The following is a 17,856-nucleotide window of genomic DNA, read 5'->3' as shown; positions in this document are numbered from 1 at the left end:
TATCCATCCACAACTATTATTTATATATCTTAAATATATATCCTTACATGTCATATATATTACTAATATATGTATATATATTTCAGAAAAACAGAAAAGTTGTGAAGTATAATATGATTATATACATAATATGATTATATATACACATTACTGATTTCTACCAAAAATGGGAGAATTCTCTTCATAATGTTTGGTAACTTAATATATTTTAGTATGTTATAATATATTTAAATAAATGTGGCACCTGGCTGCTAATCTATCACCAAACTCCTTTCCTCTTCTATCTGGACACACAAATTTCCCAGCTTCTTTTGCAGGTAGATGTGGCCGTGCGATCATGTTCTAGCCAATAGAACAAGAGCAGAAGTGCTGTGTCCCAGGTCCCACACATGATCCTCCACGCCCTTTCTGCCCTTTCTTCTTATGTGTGACCTTAACCAGTTAACCAGCTGCTGTCAAGTTGATTCTGAGTCATGATGACTCATGTGTGTCAGATTAGAACTGTCCTTCATTAAGTTTTCAGTGGCTGATAATTTGTAAGTAGATTATCTGGTCTTTCTTCTGAGGTACCTCTGGGTGAGAGCCACAAGATGGAAGAAGCCTAGGGTTCTGTGTCACTATTCGAAGGAGAGTCAACTGCTGATTAGGAACACCCATTTTTGGACTTTTTACTAGCAAAAAATAAACTTCCATTGGGTTAAAAACTAAAAACTAGTTGCCATTGAGTTGATTCCGACTATGGCAACCCTGTGTGTTTCAGAGTAGAACTGTGCTCCATAGGGTTGTCAATGACTGAAATTTCAGAACTAGAGTGCCAGGATTCCTTTGTTTCTGTAATTGATATTACCTTACTAAAATACTTTATCCCTTGAACCCAAATCCCTTTACATAGCATATCTTAAAGATCTGGCCATTTCTAGTTCCATCTCTTCTCACTCCCATTTTGTCAATATCTGCAACCTCATTTCACTATTTGAAATCCCACATATATGATGTGCCTTTGCTTATTTTGTCCTTGAATCCTTTCTTCTGCCTCAAATCCTCCTAGGAATCTTTCCTATTTGCTCACCCAATACCCTGTGTCTATTATAATCACAGCATCAAGTATAGTTGATAATAATTGCCTATCTTGTCTGTCTCTCTTATGTAAGGAAATGTGTCTTATCATTGTCCCTCATTCTTAGCCTGGTGCCTAACCCTCATAGGTGCTTAAAATATTTGTGGAAGGAATGACTTACAGTAAAACTCTGTCCTGGGGTAAGTTGCTTCACTTTTTAAAATTTCATTCACTTTTCTTTAAAAAAGTGGGTTGAGTTTCATCATGAGGACTCATCTGGAATATATGAACTCCTAATCAGATTCAGAGGTTGGAGGTTCAAGTCCACCCAGAGGCACCTTAGAAGAAAGGCTTTGCAGTCTACTTCTGAAAAAATTAATCATTGAAAACTCTATAGAGGAGGTACCATAGACAGAAATGCTATGCCCTCCCTCTGCAGCAAAGACTTGAAAAACTAAGTAGAACAGACACAAACATCAATCCTGGAATTCAAAGCATCAAATGAAGAATTAGATCAAGCACAGAATGGAAGAAGAAAATGACAGAGAACAGAGAACAAGGAGAGCTATGGAGTGGATTTCCCTTGCCACTAATGTGGCACAGCTTCGTCCTCTTAGAGCACAGCCAGCAATGACCCCAGACAGGGAGTATGGGAAGGCAACTTCACAGAGCTCCCAACAGGAGATAGAGCACTTGGTAAGCAGAAATACGTGATTTCCTACTCCTTGCCCTTCTACCCTGAATGCTGCCTCTGCCACTTTCCAATGGGCACAGTTGCTTAGGTGGAGAGAGTCACTGCTGCCCTGGGTTCACCCCCTCCCCACCAGTCAGCTCCCTCAGGACCATGTTTATTTTCTCTTTCCCTTTCTCTCTCCCCCATAGCCCCCTGTGCTTTCTCTGCCTCTTCCTGATAGGTTGTGCTGTGCTACCCAGTGAGAGAGACACCAGTTCACCATCATCCTGGTTCCTCTCTACTTCCAACAGCCAGTTCCCTCAGTGCCATATTTTTTGTTTTGTTTTGTTTCTTCTCTCTCTTTTGCTTACTTTCTTTTCTCCTGCCAACATAGCTCCACGCACCACTGCTACACCTTCTTCACAGGCCATTCTGCACATGCTTCTCTGGGTCTACCCAGCACCCACCTGCCAGCTCCCACTGTATCACCTTTTCTTCATTTTTGTTTCTCTCTCTTCTCTCTTTTCTCCCTCCCACCTAGCTCCACACATCACATCCTCTTTCTCCACTCCTGCCTCTCTGTACCACCTTCCAAGTACCACTGCCCTGAATGGCACCTGAGTAGACCTCTGGACCCCTAGACCCCACCCCATGCTGAATCCCCAGCCTGCACAACTGAGTTCCATGGCCCTGTGAGCGGCTATTGTGGATGTGTGGACCTCTAGACCCCTGGCCCCACTCCACCATGCCATCCTCAGACCTGCCCTGACAGTGTCAATTCATACCACAGACAAATGGCCCATCTCTGCCACTCACCGCCCCCCCCCCGACCTGTCCTGCTGCACTATAGATGAGCGAGTGGCCCTGCCCACCTGGACAAAGTAGTGACTACTATCGTGCCCACAGATGAGCAAGCAACAAAACATGCCCACCCTGCCCGGACAGACATAATCAAATAAAACAAAAAAGCAGGATGAAACAAACAAACCTACAACCAATAAATGAAGAAAATAATTCTTGAATGCCTCAGAGAGACCCAGCAATATCAAAACATATTTTTAAAAAAAGGACAGGATGCTCCAGTAAGTGACCAAAATAGAACAGCAGATGACTTTCCAGTAGAACACTAAGAACTGGAACTACCCAATAGGGGATTCACAAGTCTAATATTCAGGGCTCTCCAAAAGATTAAGAAAGAGATCAAGGAAAACACAGACAAAACTAAGGAAAAAATAGACAAAATCATGGAAAATACAGACAAAATCAGGGAAAACACCAAGTAATGGAAGAATTCTGGAAAATAATACAAGAACAAAATGTCAAAATAAATAGACAATTAGAAAATATACAAAAAACAGCAATTAGAAACCAAAAGATGAACAACAAAATTTCAGAAGTGGAAGACAGGATCAGGGAAATTAAAGACAAACTTATGGATAGTATTTTGTTTGAGGAATAATCAGAGAAAAGAATGAAGAAAAATGAACAAAACCTGAGAACCATGTGGGACACAATCAAGAGCAAAAATTTGTGTATAATTGGAGTTCCAAAACAGGGGAAGAAAATGGAAAACACAGACAGGATCATTGAAGATTTGCTGACAGAAAACTTCCCTATTATCATGAAAGATGAAAAGCTGACTATCCAAGAAGCTCAATGAACTCCATATAGGAAAGACCCCAAAAGATAGTCACCAAGACATATCATAATCATGCTTGCTAAAACCAAGACCAAGAAAGAATCCTGAGAGTAGCTAGAGAAAAATGAAAAGTCACATGCAACGGGGAAACAATAAGACCAAGCTCTGATTACTCAACAGAAACCATGCAGTCAAGAAGGCAATGGGATGACATAGATAAAATCTTGAAAGAAAAAAAAACTGCTAATAAATATCCTGAAAAACTCTCTCTCAAGTATGATGACTAAATTAGGACATTTTCAGATAAACATAAATTAAGGGAGTGTGTAAAAGCCAAACCAAACTTACAGGAACTATTAAAGGAAGACCTTTGGTTAGAGAACAAACACATTCAGACAACAACCTGAATCTAAGACATAGGACAGCATCAGCCAGATACCAACCTAGGAAATAAACTCTCAAGGATAAAACAAAACTAAAGATTTACAACAGGGAATGAGGATATCAATCTGTAAATGACAACAAGGTCAGAACAATAAAAGAGAGATTAGGATAGAGGGTGTAGACATAGAACTTTCAAATGGAGGGGAATTCAAGGCAATATCAAGTAATAAAACACAGTTTCAAACTTAGGAAGATATAGGTAAATATCAAGGTAACCACAAAGAAAGTTAACAAACCTACTCGTCAAATTAAAGAAGAAAAACATAAGGTGTCAGTAAAAACAAAATCTACAAGAACAAAAGAAATAAAAAAAAAATCCACAAACAAAAGGAATTAAGCACAGGACAGTAAGAGGAAAAAAGAAAATGTCAGCACTACAAAATGAGAGCAATAAACTGACACCTATCAATAATCACACTGAACATAAATGACTTGAACACACCCATAAAGAGACAGAGAGTGACAGAATGGATAAAAAAAACAGGACCAATAAATATGCTTTCTACAAGAGACACACCTTAGAAACAAAGATATAAATATATTAAAAATCAAAGGATGGAAAAAATATATCAAGAAAACAGTAGCCAAAAAAGAGAGGAGTGGAAATGATCTCAGATAAAATAGACTTTAAAACAAAATCCACCATAAAAGACAAGGAAGGACATTATATAATGATTAAAGGGATAGTCCACCATGAAGACATAACCATAATAAATATCTACACACCCAATGACAGGGCTCCAAAATACATTAAAAAAACCAACAAAAAAACAAAACTCTAACACCACTGGAAATAGAAATTGACAGCTCCACAATAATAGTAGGAGACTTCAATGCACTGCTCTTGGTAAAGGATAGAACATCTAGAAAGAAACTAAACAAAGATACAGATCTAAAGGCCACAATCAACCAGCTTGACCTCATAGACATATATAGAATGCTCAACCCAACAGCAGCAAAGAATACTTTCTTTTCTAATGCACATGGAATATTCTCCAGAAGAGACCACATCTTAGGCCACAAAGCAATGCTCAACAAAGTCGAAAACACTGAGATTATACGATCTTCTCTGATTATATTATCTTCTCTGATCATAGTGCCATAAAAGTAGAAATTAATAAAAGGAAGATCAAGGAAAAAAATCAAATATATAGAAACTGAATAACACCCTGTTTAAAAACCACTGGGTAATAGAAGAAATCAAAGATGGAATCAAAAATTTCCTAAAATCAAATGAGAATGAAAACAGATCATACCAAAACCTTTGGGACACAGCAAAGGTAGTGCTCAGAGGTCAATTTATACCAATAGATGCACACATCAAAAAAGAAGAAAGGGACAAAATCAGAATGTTAGCTTTACAACTTAAAAAAATAGAAAGAGAACAGCAAAAGAAGCCCACAGCCACCAGAAGAAATGAAATAATAAAGATCAGAGCAGAAATAAATGAAATAAAGAATAGGAAAACAATAGAAAAATAAACAAATCCAGAAGTTGGTTCTTTCAAAAGATTGACAAAATGGACAAACCATGGGCCAGACTGACAAAAGAAAAACAGGAGACAAAACATATAACCCAAGTAAGAAATGAAATGAGTGACATTTCAACAGACCCAACTGAAATAAAAAGGATCATAACAGAGTACTATGAAAAACTGTATTCCAACAAATTTGAAAACCTAGATGAAATGGACAAATTTCTAGAAGCACACTACCTACCTAAACTAACATAAACTCAGGAAAAAATCTTAACAGTCTCATAATAAGAGAAGAGATTAAAGAGGTAATAAAAAAAAAAAAAAAAAAAAAAACTCTTAACCAAAAAAAAGTCCTGGCCTGGACAGCTTCACTGGAGAATTCTATCAAACATTCAGAGAAAGGCCTACACTAGTACTACTCAAACTATTTGAGAACACAGAAAAGGAAGTGATACTTCTGAATTCATTCTAGGAAGCCAGCATAAACCTGATACGAAAATCAGGCAAAGACACCACAAAAAAAGAAAATTACAGATCAATAACTTTTATGAATGTAGATGTAAAAATTCTCAACAAAATTCTAGCCAACAGAATTAAGCATTATATATATATAAAAAAAATGTACCACGACCAAGTGGGATTCAGACAAGGTATGCAAGGATGGTTGAACATTAAAAAATCAATCTAATCTACCACATAAATAGAAGAAAAGAGAAAAGAATCACAGGATCATCTCAATTGATGCAGAAAAGGCATTCAATAAAGTCCAACACCCATTTCTAGAAAGAAAAAAAAAACTCAGTAAAATAGGAACAGAAGGGAAATTCCTCAACATAATGAAGGGCATCTCTACAATACCAACAGCCAACATGATTCTCATCGGAGAGAGGCTGAAAACATTAACCTTGAGAATGGGAACAAGACAAGGATGTCCTTTGTCATTACTCCTATTTAACACTGTGCTGGAAGCCTTAGTTATAGCAATAAGGAAAGAAAAAGAAATAAAGGACATCCAAACTGGTAAGGAATAAGTAAAACTGTCCTTATTTGTAGATGATATGATACTATACATAGAGAACCCAGAAGACTCTACAAAAGAACTACTGGAACTAATAGAAAGACTCAGCATAGTAGCAGGATACAAGATAAACATAAAAAAAATCAGTTGGATTCCCATACACCAATAAAGGTAACTATGAAAAGGAAATTAGGAAAGCAATACCATTTGTAATATCCTCTAAAAAAACAAAATACTTAAGAATACATCTAACTAGTTACATAAAAGACCTATACAAAAAAACCTACAAAACACTACTGCAAGTAATCTAAAGAGACCTACATAAATGAAAAACATACCATGCTCATGGATAGGTAGATTCAATACTGTGAAAATCTCAATCCTACCCAAAGAAATTTACAGGTATGATGCAATCCTGATCCAAATACCAACAGCATTCTTTAATGAGATGGAAAAACTAATCATTAACTTTATATGGAAAAGAAAGAGGCACAGATAAGTAAAGCATTATTGAAGAAGAAGAACAAAGTAGGAGGCCTCACGCTACCTCACCTCAGAACCTACTATAAAGCTATGGTAGTCAAAAAGCCTGGTACAAGTACAGACACATTGGAACAGAATCAAGAACTCAGATGTAAATCCATCCACCTATGGCCACCTGGTTTTTGACAAAGGCCCAAAGTCCATCAAATGGGAAAGACAGTCTCTTTAACAAACGGTGCTAACAAAACTGGATGTCCATCTGTAAAAGAATGAAACAGGACCCATACTTCACACTATACACAAAAACTAATTCAAAATGGATCAAAGACCTAAATATAAAACCAAAAACTATAAAGATCATGGAATAAAAAATAGAGTCAATGCTAGAGGACTTAATATACAGTATAAGTAGAATACAAACCATAACTAACAACACACAAACACCAGAAGATAAGCTAGGTAACTAGGATCATCTAAAAATTAAACACGTGCTCATCAAAAGAATTCACCAAAAAAGTACATAGAAAACTTACAGACTGGAAAAAAAAATTTGGCTATAACATATCCGACAAAGGTCTAATCTCTAAAATCTATAGGAAAATCCAAGTCATCTACAACAAAAAGACAAGTAATCATATTTAAAAATGGGCAAATGATATGAACAAACACTACACTAAAGAAGACATTCAGGCAGCTAAACAGACACATGAGGAAATGCTGTCTATCAGTAACCATTAGAGAAATGCAAATCAAAACTACAATGAGATACCATCTCACCTCGACACTACTGGCACTAATCAAAAAAACAGAAAATCACAAATGTTGGAGATGCTGCAGGGAGATTGGTACACTTATGCACTGCTGGTAGGAATGCAAAATGGTACAACCATTTTGGGAAATGATATGGTGTTTCCTTAAAAAGCTAGAAATAGAAATACCATATGATCCAGCAATCCCACTCCTAGGAAGATATCATAAATAAATAAGAAACGTCACATGAATAGACATGTGCACATCCATGTTCACTGCAGCATTATTCGCAATAGCAAAAAGACAGAAACATCCTAGATGCCCATCAACTGATGAATGGATACACAAACTATCATACATACACATACTGGGATACCATGCAATGATAAAGAACAATGATGAACCTGTGAAACATGGATGAATCTGAGTGAAATAAGTCAATCATGAAAGGACAAATACTGTATGAGACCAGTATTAATAAAATTCATGCAAAGGTTTACACACAGAAAGAAATAATCTTTGATGGTTATGAGGGATGGGAGGGGTGGGAGGGAATACTAAACAGACAATGGATAAGTGATAACTTTGGTGAAGAGTAAGACAGTACACAGTACTTGGGAAGTCAGCACCACTTGTCCAAGGCAAGGTCATGGAAGCTTCATGAACACATTCAAACTCCCTGAGGGACCGAGTTACTGGGCTAAGGGCTGGGGACCTTGGTCTTGGGGAACATCTAGGTCAATTGGTATACAACATAGTTTATAAAGAAAACGTTCTTCATCTGTGGTACCATATATCGCTTTTTTGTGACCTTTCTAGTCATAGTCTTGTAATTCCCACCCAAGTGATTTGGTGGAACTCTGTGATACAGTAATTGTGGTCCGCCAAAAGGATTGGTCAGTTTTGCCATCCTGCTGAGCTTGAAATCATCCATCCCAGAGGTGGGAGAGAGAAGAGCCCACCACCATCAAGGAAGGAGAGACCAGCAAAAGAGACCTGCAGGAGTGTGCTTCCCAGCCTATGGAGCAAGAAAGCTGAGCGCCTTTGGGCAGAGACTGAGGGCTAGGGAGAGGCGTCCTTGTGAGCACGGCTGGAAAGAGGCTGTCCTGATGGAAGAACTATATCCTTGAGGGTTCCTGAGCCTGAATTGTAACATGTTACTTCCCTAATAAAACCCATAATCATGAGTATGGTCTGTGAGTTCTGTGTGGCCATTGCAATGAATTCTTGAACCCAGCAGAGAAGTAGAGAGTGCTGTGGGAGGGATGGTTGGTGTCAGAATTCGTAAAGATAGCAGAGACAGGAGGCATGTCTGAACTTTGCCTCATAGGAATCAGCCTTGGACTGTTGATCTTGATTCTCCTTCCCCCTTGTGAAGTTAGAGGAGGTCAGACAAATGCCCCCAAATCGTTTTTACAACGTCCTATTTTGATGAGTAGCGTCTGGAGTCTTAAAAGCTTGGAGTGGCCTTCTAAGATATATCTACTGGTCCCATCCCATCTACAGCAAAGGAGAATAGAGAAAACCAAAGACACAAGGGAAAGATTAGTCCAAAGGACTAATGGACCACAACTACCACAGCTTCCACCAGACTGAATCCAGCACAACTAGATGGTACCTGGCTACCACCAACAACTGTTCTGACAGGGATCACAACAGAGGGTCCCAGACAGAGCAGGAGAAAAAGGTAGAACAAAATTCAAACTCATAAAAGAAAGACCAGACTTACTGGTCTGACACATACTGGAGAAACTGCAGGAATATGGCCCCCAGACACCCTTTTAACTTGGCACTGAAGTCACTCCTGAAGTTCACCCTTCAGCCAAAGATTGGACAGGCCTATAAAACAAACAATAACACATGTAGTTCAACCTTATGTATGAGACTAAATGGGCACAGCAACCTGAAAGCAGAGACGAGAGGGTGGAAAGGGACAGGAAAACTGGACAAATGGAAATGGGGAAACTGGGGTCAAGAAGGGGAGAGTGTTGACACATTGCAGGGTTGGCAACTAATGTTATGAAACAACTTGTGTATTAATTGTTTAATGAGAAACTAATTTACTCTGTAAGCTTTCATCTAAAGCACAATAAAAAAGAAAGAAAGAAAAATAAATAGAATGGAAAACGTAATAAAAGGAAAAGAAAACCCTATGGATCACCAATCTACTCTGACACACATGGGGTCACCATGAGTTGGAGTCAACTGGATGGTAACTGGTTTGGGTTAAAGGGATTTAGGGGACTCACTAACCAGACACACACAAAAAGGGTTTTTCTCCCCATAATTTTCTTTCTGTTTATTTAAAATTTGTCTTTTGGGGAAAAATCATAGCAAATTTATTATCTATATACTGTTTTCTTCAAAACCAATATTAGATAATATACGCAATCATCATCATTATTATTAAAGTCAAGACTCCCTTGTAATAGTTAAAAATTAAAGGATGTCCCATGAACACTTCTCTAGACCAAGTTGGAAAATGTTAAAGGAAGGGAACAACTACAAAGTTCAGAGCTTACCAGTGATGTCCCAGTTAATAACTCCAGATGATTTCTTTGCAGTTCTCATAAGGTGGAGCAACATTAAGCACTAATGATGACCACTTCCCTCTTGGAACAATTTTATTACTTTGGTCTCTGTAAAAATTGTATGTCAATAGATTTTCAACTGATGTCACTTTCTCAGTGAAACCGTTCCTATGCTCTTAAGACCCTTATTAGATGTTTTTATGGTGCAGTATCATTTTCCTCTATTATACTTCACAATTCTTCTGCTTTTCTCCCATTCCTCAAGCCACTGTGTCTTGGTTTCCTTTGCAGGCACATCCTCATCCATCTGGCCATTAAAGATTAGATTTCCCCAAGACTGTATCCTAGGAGCCTCTTCTCTTTTCCCTGTATGCTCACTCCCTAGGTGAACTTCTCTATACCCACAGCTTCAATGACCACTTACAGTTCATGATCACATATTTATATCTCCAGCTCTCTTCTCTGAGCTTCAAACCTGCTGACTTGACATTCTCAAAGTCAACTCAAGGGCAATATTCCAAAATCTTCTCATTCAGTTTTCCTAGTTTAGGTGAAGATCATCATCCATACAGTTCTATACTGTATTTCATGCAAATAACACATGCCTTCTACATTTGTTTGCCAACCACTCCCTCCCCCTGCTAGGCAGTTTTGTAATTGCCACTATGCCAATTATTTTTAACATTTTGCTATAAAAAAAAAATTAGTATAGCACATTTACAAAAATACCTTTCTGGGAGAGGGAAAAACTAGCAAACAAATGTGGAAGGCTACGTTATTTGTATAAAGATATAGTAAGCCAGTAACTGAGTGCTATGCCTGTCACTGCTCCCTTGTTCCCAAATCCAGTCCATCACCAGGGCATGACAATTATAGTTTCTAAATATGTCCAATCCATCCATTTCTCACCATGTCTGTTACCATAGTCCAAGCTATCCTCTCCTTTGCCCTAGGTTACTGCAGCAGTTCCTGACTGGCCTTCCACACCCATCCACTCTGTATGCTTACATTCCACTCTCCACATTGCAGCCAGAATAATCTTTTCAAAATGCAAGTTTGATACTGTCATCCTCCTTCTTAAAACTTTCCAATAACTTCTCATTGCTCTCAGGATAAAAATAATTTTTTTAGCTTCATCCACACAGTCTGGCTTTGAACCTGTCATCCTTCCTCCCAACCCAGCACCTTAGCACATGCTGTTCTCTCAGTCTTGAGGCTCCTTTCTCCCACTCGCCCACGTTACCCATCCTCTCAGATGTTAACTCCTGTCACTTTCTTAGGGAAGCCTTTATTAACCCTCTCAGATTAAAGCAGGCCTCTTAATAGATGAGTTATAGTGCAATATCTTTTCCATTATTGTTATTTTCACAACTGGACTTTTATTTTTATTTGGATAAATATTAGATTATTATCTGTCTCCTTGACTAGATGGTAAGTTCTAAGGTGTCTGGGGGGAGGCAAGGGGAAGAGAGACTGGGGTGGAGCCTGTATCTGTTTTTGCTCATGGTTGTCTCCTGAGAGTCTACTCCAGGGCCTTGAGTCACCACCCTTTAAAGATGTTTTGTGAAGAAATGGTCTGGCCATGATTTGTGAAGCTTGGAGGTTCATTCCTGGCTTGGCTTATGTGGCCATAAATAGAGCTGATCTTTCTCTATAAGGCTTTCCAATCATCATAATGGGCATCGTTGAAAAACTGTGAGCTCTTTTGGCCAAGATACCTTCCCGCAAAAGGAGATTGGATGTGGTTGGACAGCTGTGAAAACTTTCTAACGGTGGAGAAATTGTTTCTGCAGGCAACAGTTCAGAGGGGCAAAACCTCTTCAATTTCTCTGCAGACAGAAACTGGTTGACACATAGAAATCTTGCATTGAAGATGGCTTCTTTCAGACAACCTCACACTTGAAATGTGAATTAATAATCTTTTTTTTTTTTTTTTTTTTTTGCTGACAGACAGCATCAGTGATGTAGACCTTGCCAATGGTGGATTCATTGACTTACAAACAAAGGAAATGATGCAATGTGAATTCAACTCAAAGAGTTTTTGAGAATTTTGACCCAGGCCTACCATTGCCAGACAACATTAACTATAGTAGCTTGGATTTCATTTGGTACTTCGGTGAGTCAAAGTTTTTAACACATGTTTCTATAACACAAACAATTCAAATCAATTAGATATCATGGATATAAATGTGTTGCCATGTCAAAGGACACTTGGCAACCCTCATCATCTCTTGTATTACATGGGCACACAGTTGTGAGTGTAGTATATATAGGTGTATTCTTCCGGAAAGGGGAAGAATAGCTCTGATCAGTTTCTCAAAGGTGTTCTTGCCTTACAAGTATAGGAACTATCAAACTACCTACTGACTAAAGCCTCTTCTAGTTCTACAATTACATAAATCTCAAAATCTAATGTCAAATTGGTAACATTAGTGAAAAATTTCCTGAAAACCCATATCCTTTGTCTTTGCACTGTCAAAAATCTGCATTAAAAAATTTCAGTTTTTATCCAGATGTTTGATGTCATGAATTTAGCTATACATGCTAACTCACACATTTGTATGAACGATGCTGGGCTCCTAATTTTCCATATGCCTGAATGCATCTAAGTTCAGTCCAACTAAAGGTTGTACAGAATCCACCATGGCAGGAAAGGGGAAGAGGTTGTGGATGATTCAGAATTCTTTACCAACAGTCAATACATGCCTCTTTGCTTATCCAGATGAAGTCAACTTGATTATCACAATCAAAACTTGATAGGAGTTGGGTCAGATGCCTTCCTATTAGCTTCTCACCCTGCCCACCTCTGAAAAGTGGGAGAGTGGAAGTCAGGTGAAAATGTGTCTTTCTCCACATAGAAGGTGTCTTGTTCATAAGAACACCTGAATGGATAGGAAGAGTCCAGACCCACACCTAACACCATCCCAGGGGTATGTGAGTGGTTGCCCTCAAGTCCTCCTGAATGTTAGGCTGTAGGGAGTTAACACTGAAAAATACTTGATGAAAGATGTAGAACTTAGAGTCTTCAAACACTTATTCCAAGGAGTTTTAATCACAGACTCCTAAAAGGTTGCTATTATTGATCCCTTCTTAAAATTTTATGATAGCCACAAGAATAAATGAAATCTGCTGCTACTGTGCAAGGTAGCACTGATGGTCCAAGGAACTCAAACTCTATTTCCGCATAATATCTTACTTATCCTCCCATACTGGCAAATTTCTCCTCCTTCCTCAAGTCATCCTTCTCTGCTGTGGGTTGCTCTTTACTATGAAGTACATCTAAGCCTCTTCCTTTTCTCCCTTAATAAAATTCCTTTGCCTTCAAACTTGAGGAATAGAATAGGGGAGTAAAGTTAGTGAAAAACACATACTTAGCTCATGCTTTATGGAACACCCCTGGGTCCTGTTAGTACAGTTCCTGGCTCATTTGTGTGTGTGTGTTTGTGTTTTTTTTTTTTTTTGGGTGGTGGGGGATGCTGCCCAGAATATTTGATTTAGGGCCTGGGATCATTTTCTGAGGTACATTTCTCCCTGCACAGCTCAAAGGTATCACTGGGTAGGATGCTAAAGAGTCTGTTTACAATATTAAATTTCTGAAGACATGAGGTGGGGTATTTTGGACTGTTTGCCACTGATCAGTTTCTCAGTCTGCTGCTTCATCTACCTGACAGGAAGACTTGAACTACTGCCATTTCTAAATTATACTTCTAAATATTGACTTAATGGCGAGACTCAAAATGTCATAACACAGCTCAGTGGAGCAATGAAGATTTTCCAGGCCTCACAGAGACGTCTGCACAGTGTCCTGTGGGGTGTGGAGAAGGAAGAGGAGAAGTTAAGAAGAAAAATAAAACCAAGTCCTGTTTTGAAGAGATGCCACTGCACTTCACTTAATCTTGCAGAGACAACTGAACACTTAGCTATTGGCTGTAGCTGAAGGGGACAAAGGTGGAGGGAGAAAGGACAGCAGTGACCATTAATTACTCAGCTGTTGACCAGTGAGAATGGAAGACGCCGGAACACTCCAGGCTGGGCTGGGCAGCAGGGACTTGATAGCTAGCTCTCAGAGAGATTTTATTTGTGTATCCACTTTAGAAAGACTAGACAGTGTCTATGAAACAAAAGCTTTTCCTTCTAATTTCTATCAAGACTTCAATATGGTCAGCTCTTTAGCTAATCTTCATTTAGTTCATTGAAGAAATTCTAGGAGACTATCTTTTTTAGATTCTTCCCCCTGGTAGGATGGTCCCTATGTCATTTAGGCAATTGACACTGTAACTGATCTTAGGTGTGTTTGTCACACCACAAAGGAAGCGAATGGAACTTTCTTGCTCTTAAGGAGCTGATTCAGAGGAGCAATGAGATTTTTTTTATGTGCAAATTAACTTGGAGCTTTTGTAGATGCTTGGTGACATATAAATTCAAGTTGTTTATTATCATTAAGGCTCTAGATTCTCCAGGTTGAGATTAAAAAATAATGCCCTGTGATACTGTGGGCAGAAATCTGAAATATGGTGACTGCCCCCTATTTAAAGTCTCCCTGGACCTTGCCATGAATATTGGCAACCATGGCTATGCAAAAGGCCAGCCACAGGGGATCATACATGGAGGAAGCATGTGGGGGCTTGAGGTTGTAGAAGAGATGCTCTTCAGACCATGAAGAACTCAAGTTCCAAGACATAGAAAGTTAAACTAACCAGATATCATTCAAGATGTTCTTTATGGCATCAAGGCAGTATTCATCTGGATGGTTCTTGGATTTGTTTTAGGATGGTCCCTAAGGCAGTGTGGCTAATCTGTTCCCTCTTTGAAGCCTATGCATGTGAGCCCTCGTAGTTGTTGATAATGATGCTTCTGAGAATGATGTCTATTAGCAATAACATGTTCTGGCTTTAGATCTCACCACATTGGGCTCAGCCCTGAGCTTGGCTCCTCACGCAATCATGAATAGCCTGGTTGATGTGTCTACTTGCTTCCTTAATCAAAGCTCCATTTAAGGTAATGATGTTCTCCTAAATCCCTCCCTTGCTTTAAAGCTTCTCCTCCTGTAGCTGAGATGACCGCTATGAAAAGGTATCTTCCGAAGGAACTCTACAGGAATCCCTCCTGAAACTGTCTGCTGGCAGAGCCAGCCTGTGTTTCTTGTTCTGCCCAGTTTTTAATTAATGCAGTCTGCCTGGGCTTTCAGGAACTCACCTATGGATACCAGTTGCTGTTGTGTGGAAGCTTTCACAGCACCTATTGCACCTGCAGCTCTGTTAGCACACTTATGGGTCTGCTTTCCGTGGTCTCCATCTGGCTGTGTTCTATGCTCCTCCAAGAACCAGCACAGACTTGAGTGCCTCCAGCAGCTCTCCACCGGATCAGCTTTAACCAGCAACCTCCACACTCAGTGTGGCCATCTGTGATTCAGTCTTGGCTTACTCATCCTTTTCTCCCCTCTCCCCTGTTCTGGCCTACCACCTCCCCCACAACCCATCATACTTTCACAATTCTATCAGGCTGCTTCTGCCTGCCCCAACCCAGGGCAATGAGCTCCCCTCAGCTGCTTCTCCCCATCTCTAACCAGGCTGCTTTTCGTTATTCCTTCAGTTCTTCTAGGCCTTCCTGATCTCTCCTTCCATAATAGCGATTGTCAATATTACACCATTAAGGATTAGGAAAAAAGTGTCTGCAGCCATGAGCATAAAAAATCCAATTGTCCACTTACCTAAAGAGCGAGTCCTGCCTATTGTAAGAAATGGTAAGTTGATTATTTTGTTATCATCAAATCCTCTCGTCCTTAATGAAAGATTTCTGACTATCAAGATGAAAGTACCCTGAGAACTTCTCTCAGCCTCCAGGGCAGTCTGCATGATTACTTACCTCACTGCAGTAAGTAGAGTGATTTATTTTGTCATTGATCTAGGACATGAGGGAGGAGTATTAATACAAAGGGACTTCATTTAATGCAGCACCAAAAAGTTGTAAGTGCTTTGGATCCTCATGCAGGGGAGCTGAAAGTCTATAGAAACGGTACGTTAAATTAATTTGTAAAGCAAATGTTGCTGTTGTCAGTTGTCTGTCAAGTTGGTTCTGACTCACAGCAATCCTATGTATGACAGAACGAAACACTGCTGGGTTCTGTGCCATCCTCACAATCGCTGCTATGTTTGAGCCCACTGTTGCAGCCACTGTGTGAATCCATCTCATTGAAGTTCTTCCTCTTTTTCTCTGACCCTCTAAAGCAAATAAGCATCCTTTAATTTAGCTCTTCTGTATATCTAAAATTTTGCAGATGGAAAAGCATGCTACACTAGCAATATTGCTGAATGAAGGTATCTTATTTATTGCTACTATAACAGAAATACCACAAATGAGTGGCTTTAACAAGCAGAAATTTATTTTCTCACAGTTTAGGAGGCTAGAAATCCTAATTCAGGGATTCAGCTCTAGGGGAAGGCTTTTTCTGTCAGCCCTTGGGGAAGGTTCTTGTTTCTTAAGCTTCTGTTCCTTGGCTTCTTGGTGATCTTCATGTGGTATAGCATCTATCTTCCTTCATCTCTGCTTGCCTAATCTGCTCCTTTTATATCTCAAAAGAGATTTACTCAAGACACACCTTACACTAATACCACCCGTTAACATAACAAAGAGAACCCATTCCCAAATGGGATTATAACCACAGGTATAGGGATTAGGATATACAACACATAATTTGGGGGGACACAGTGCAATCCATAACAGAAGTGAATCAGGAAATGGCATATGTGTCTGATTTGATGTTAGGAAGTTCAAAACAAAATAAAAAGATACTCATATGACATATTTATTAAATAAAGATCCCGTTTTTCAAGCCATGGCTTGGTCTTTAAAACAGGGTGTCTATGGCCTTTGTCCTCAAAGAGACTTCATGGTGTTCTGGGATTTGGAAGGTTGGAGAGGCCTGGATGTTAATACACTCACCTGGCCAGTAATACATGTAAACCTTCCTCTTGGCCTTGGTCAGAGTGATCCACAGAGGTTCTGATCCATTCCACCAGAGAGGCATCAGGCTGTCTCTGTTGACACCAATGTCAAATGACTTGTTGGTGTTGGGGTCCCACATGTAGTTGCCAATCATCTGGTGGACTTCACAGTGGCGGCCTAAATTGATGAAAGCACAAAGCTGTCAGGTTATTGTTCTGGTTGTCTTTTTTAATTATAAAAAACATTCATAATTATTTAGGAATATAGAATAGCACAAAGATTTGCTATTCATTTTTTTTTTTATTGTACTTCAGGTGAAGGCTTACAGAACAAATAGTTTCTCATGAAACAGTAGTACACATGTTGTTTTATGACACTGATTAACAACCCCACAACATGTTAACCCTCTAAGTTCTCAACATTTTCTTTTGGTGAAAATACACATAGCCAAAGTTACACCATTTCAAAAATCTCCACATGCACGGTTCAGAGACATTGACTACGCTCTTCCAATTGTGCTCTTATTCTCACTTAAGATGAAGGCTTATAGAACAAAATAGTTTCTCATTTAACAGTTACTACAGACGCTGCCCTATGACAATGGTTAACAATCTCAAAACACATCAACAATATCCTTACTCAAACTTGGGTTCCCTATCACCAGCTTCCTTGTCCCCTTCTGCCTTCTGGTCCCTGTCACTGGACAACTGTACCTCATTAGTCTCATTTGGTTTTACGGGGCTGTCCATTCCCAGGCTGAACGGTGAACCTCGGACATAACTTCACCACTGAGCTAAAAGGGTGTCTGGGGGCCATACTCTCGGGGTTTCTCCAGTCTC

At 39.2% G+C, this 17,856-nt stretch overlaps 1 protein-coding gene across 1 annotated transcript in view; it reads right to left on the bottom strand.

Moving 5' to 3' along the window:
* Positions 1–17,856, bottom strand: part of ENPP6 (ectonucleotide pyrophosphatase/phosphodiesterase 6) — a 212,846-nt gene that overhangs the window by 70,936 nt on the left and 124,054 nt on the right. The window contains exon 2 of the mRNA XM_004389670.1: positions 17,015–17,194. Coding sequence (XP_004389727.1) covers positions 17,015–17,194 — 180 coding nt within the window. The remainder of the gene's footprint in view (positions 1–17,014; positions 17,195–17,856) is intronic.

This window comes from Trichechus manatus, unplaced genomic scaffold, assembly GCF_000243295.1.
Source record: "Trichechus manatus latirostris isolate Lorelei unplaced genomic scaffold, TriManLat1.0 scaffold00254, whole genome shotgun sequence".
NCBI lineage: Eukaryota > Metazoa > Chordata > Mammalia > Sirenia > Trichechidae > Trichechus > Trichechus manatus.
This window is presented reverse-complemented; position numbering and strand designations above follow the sequence as displayed.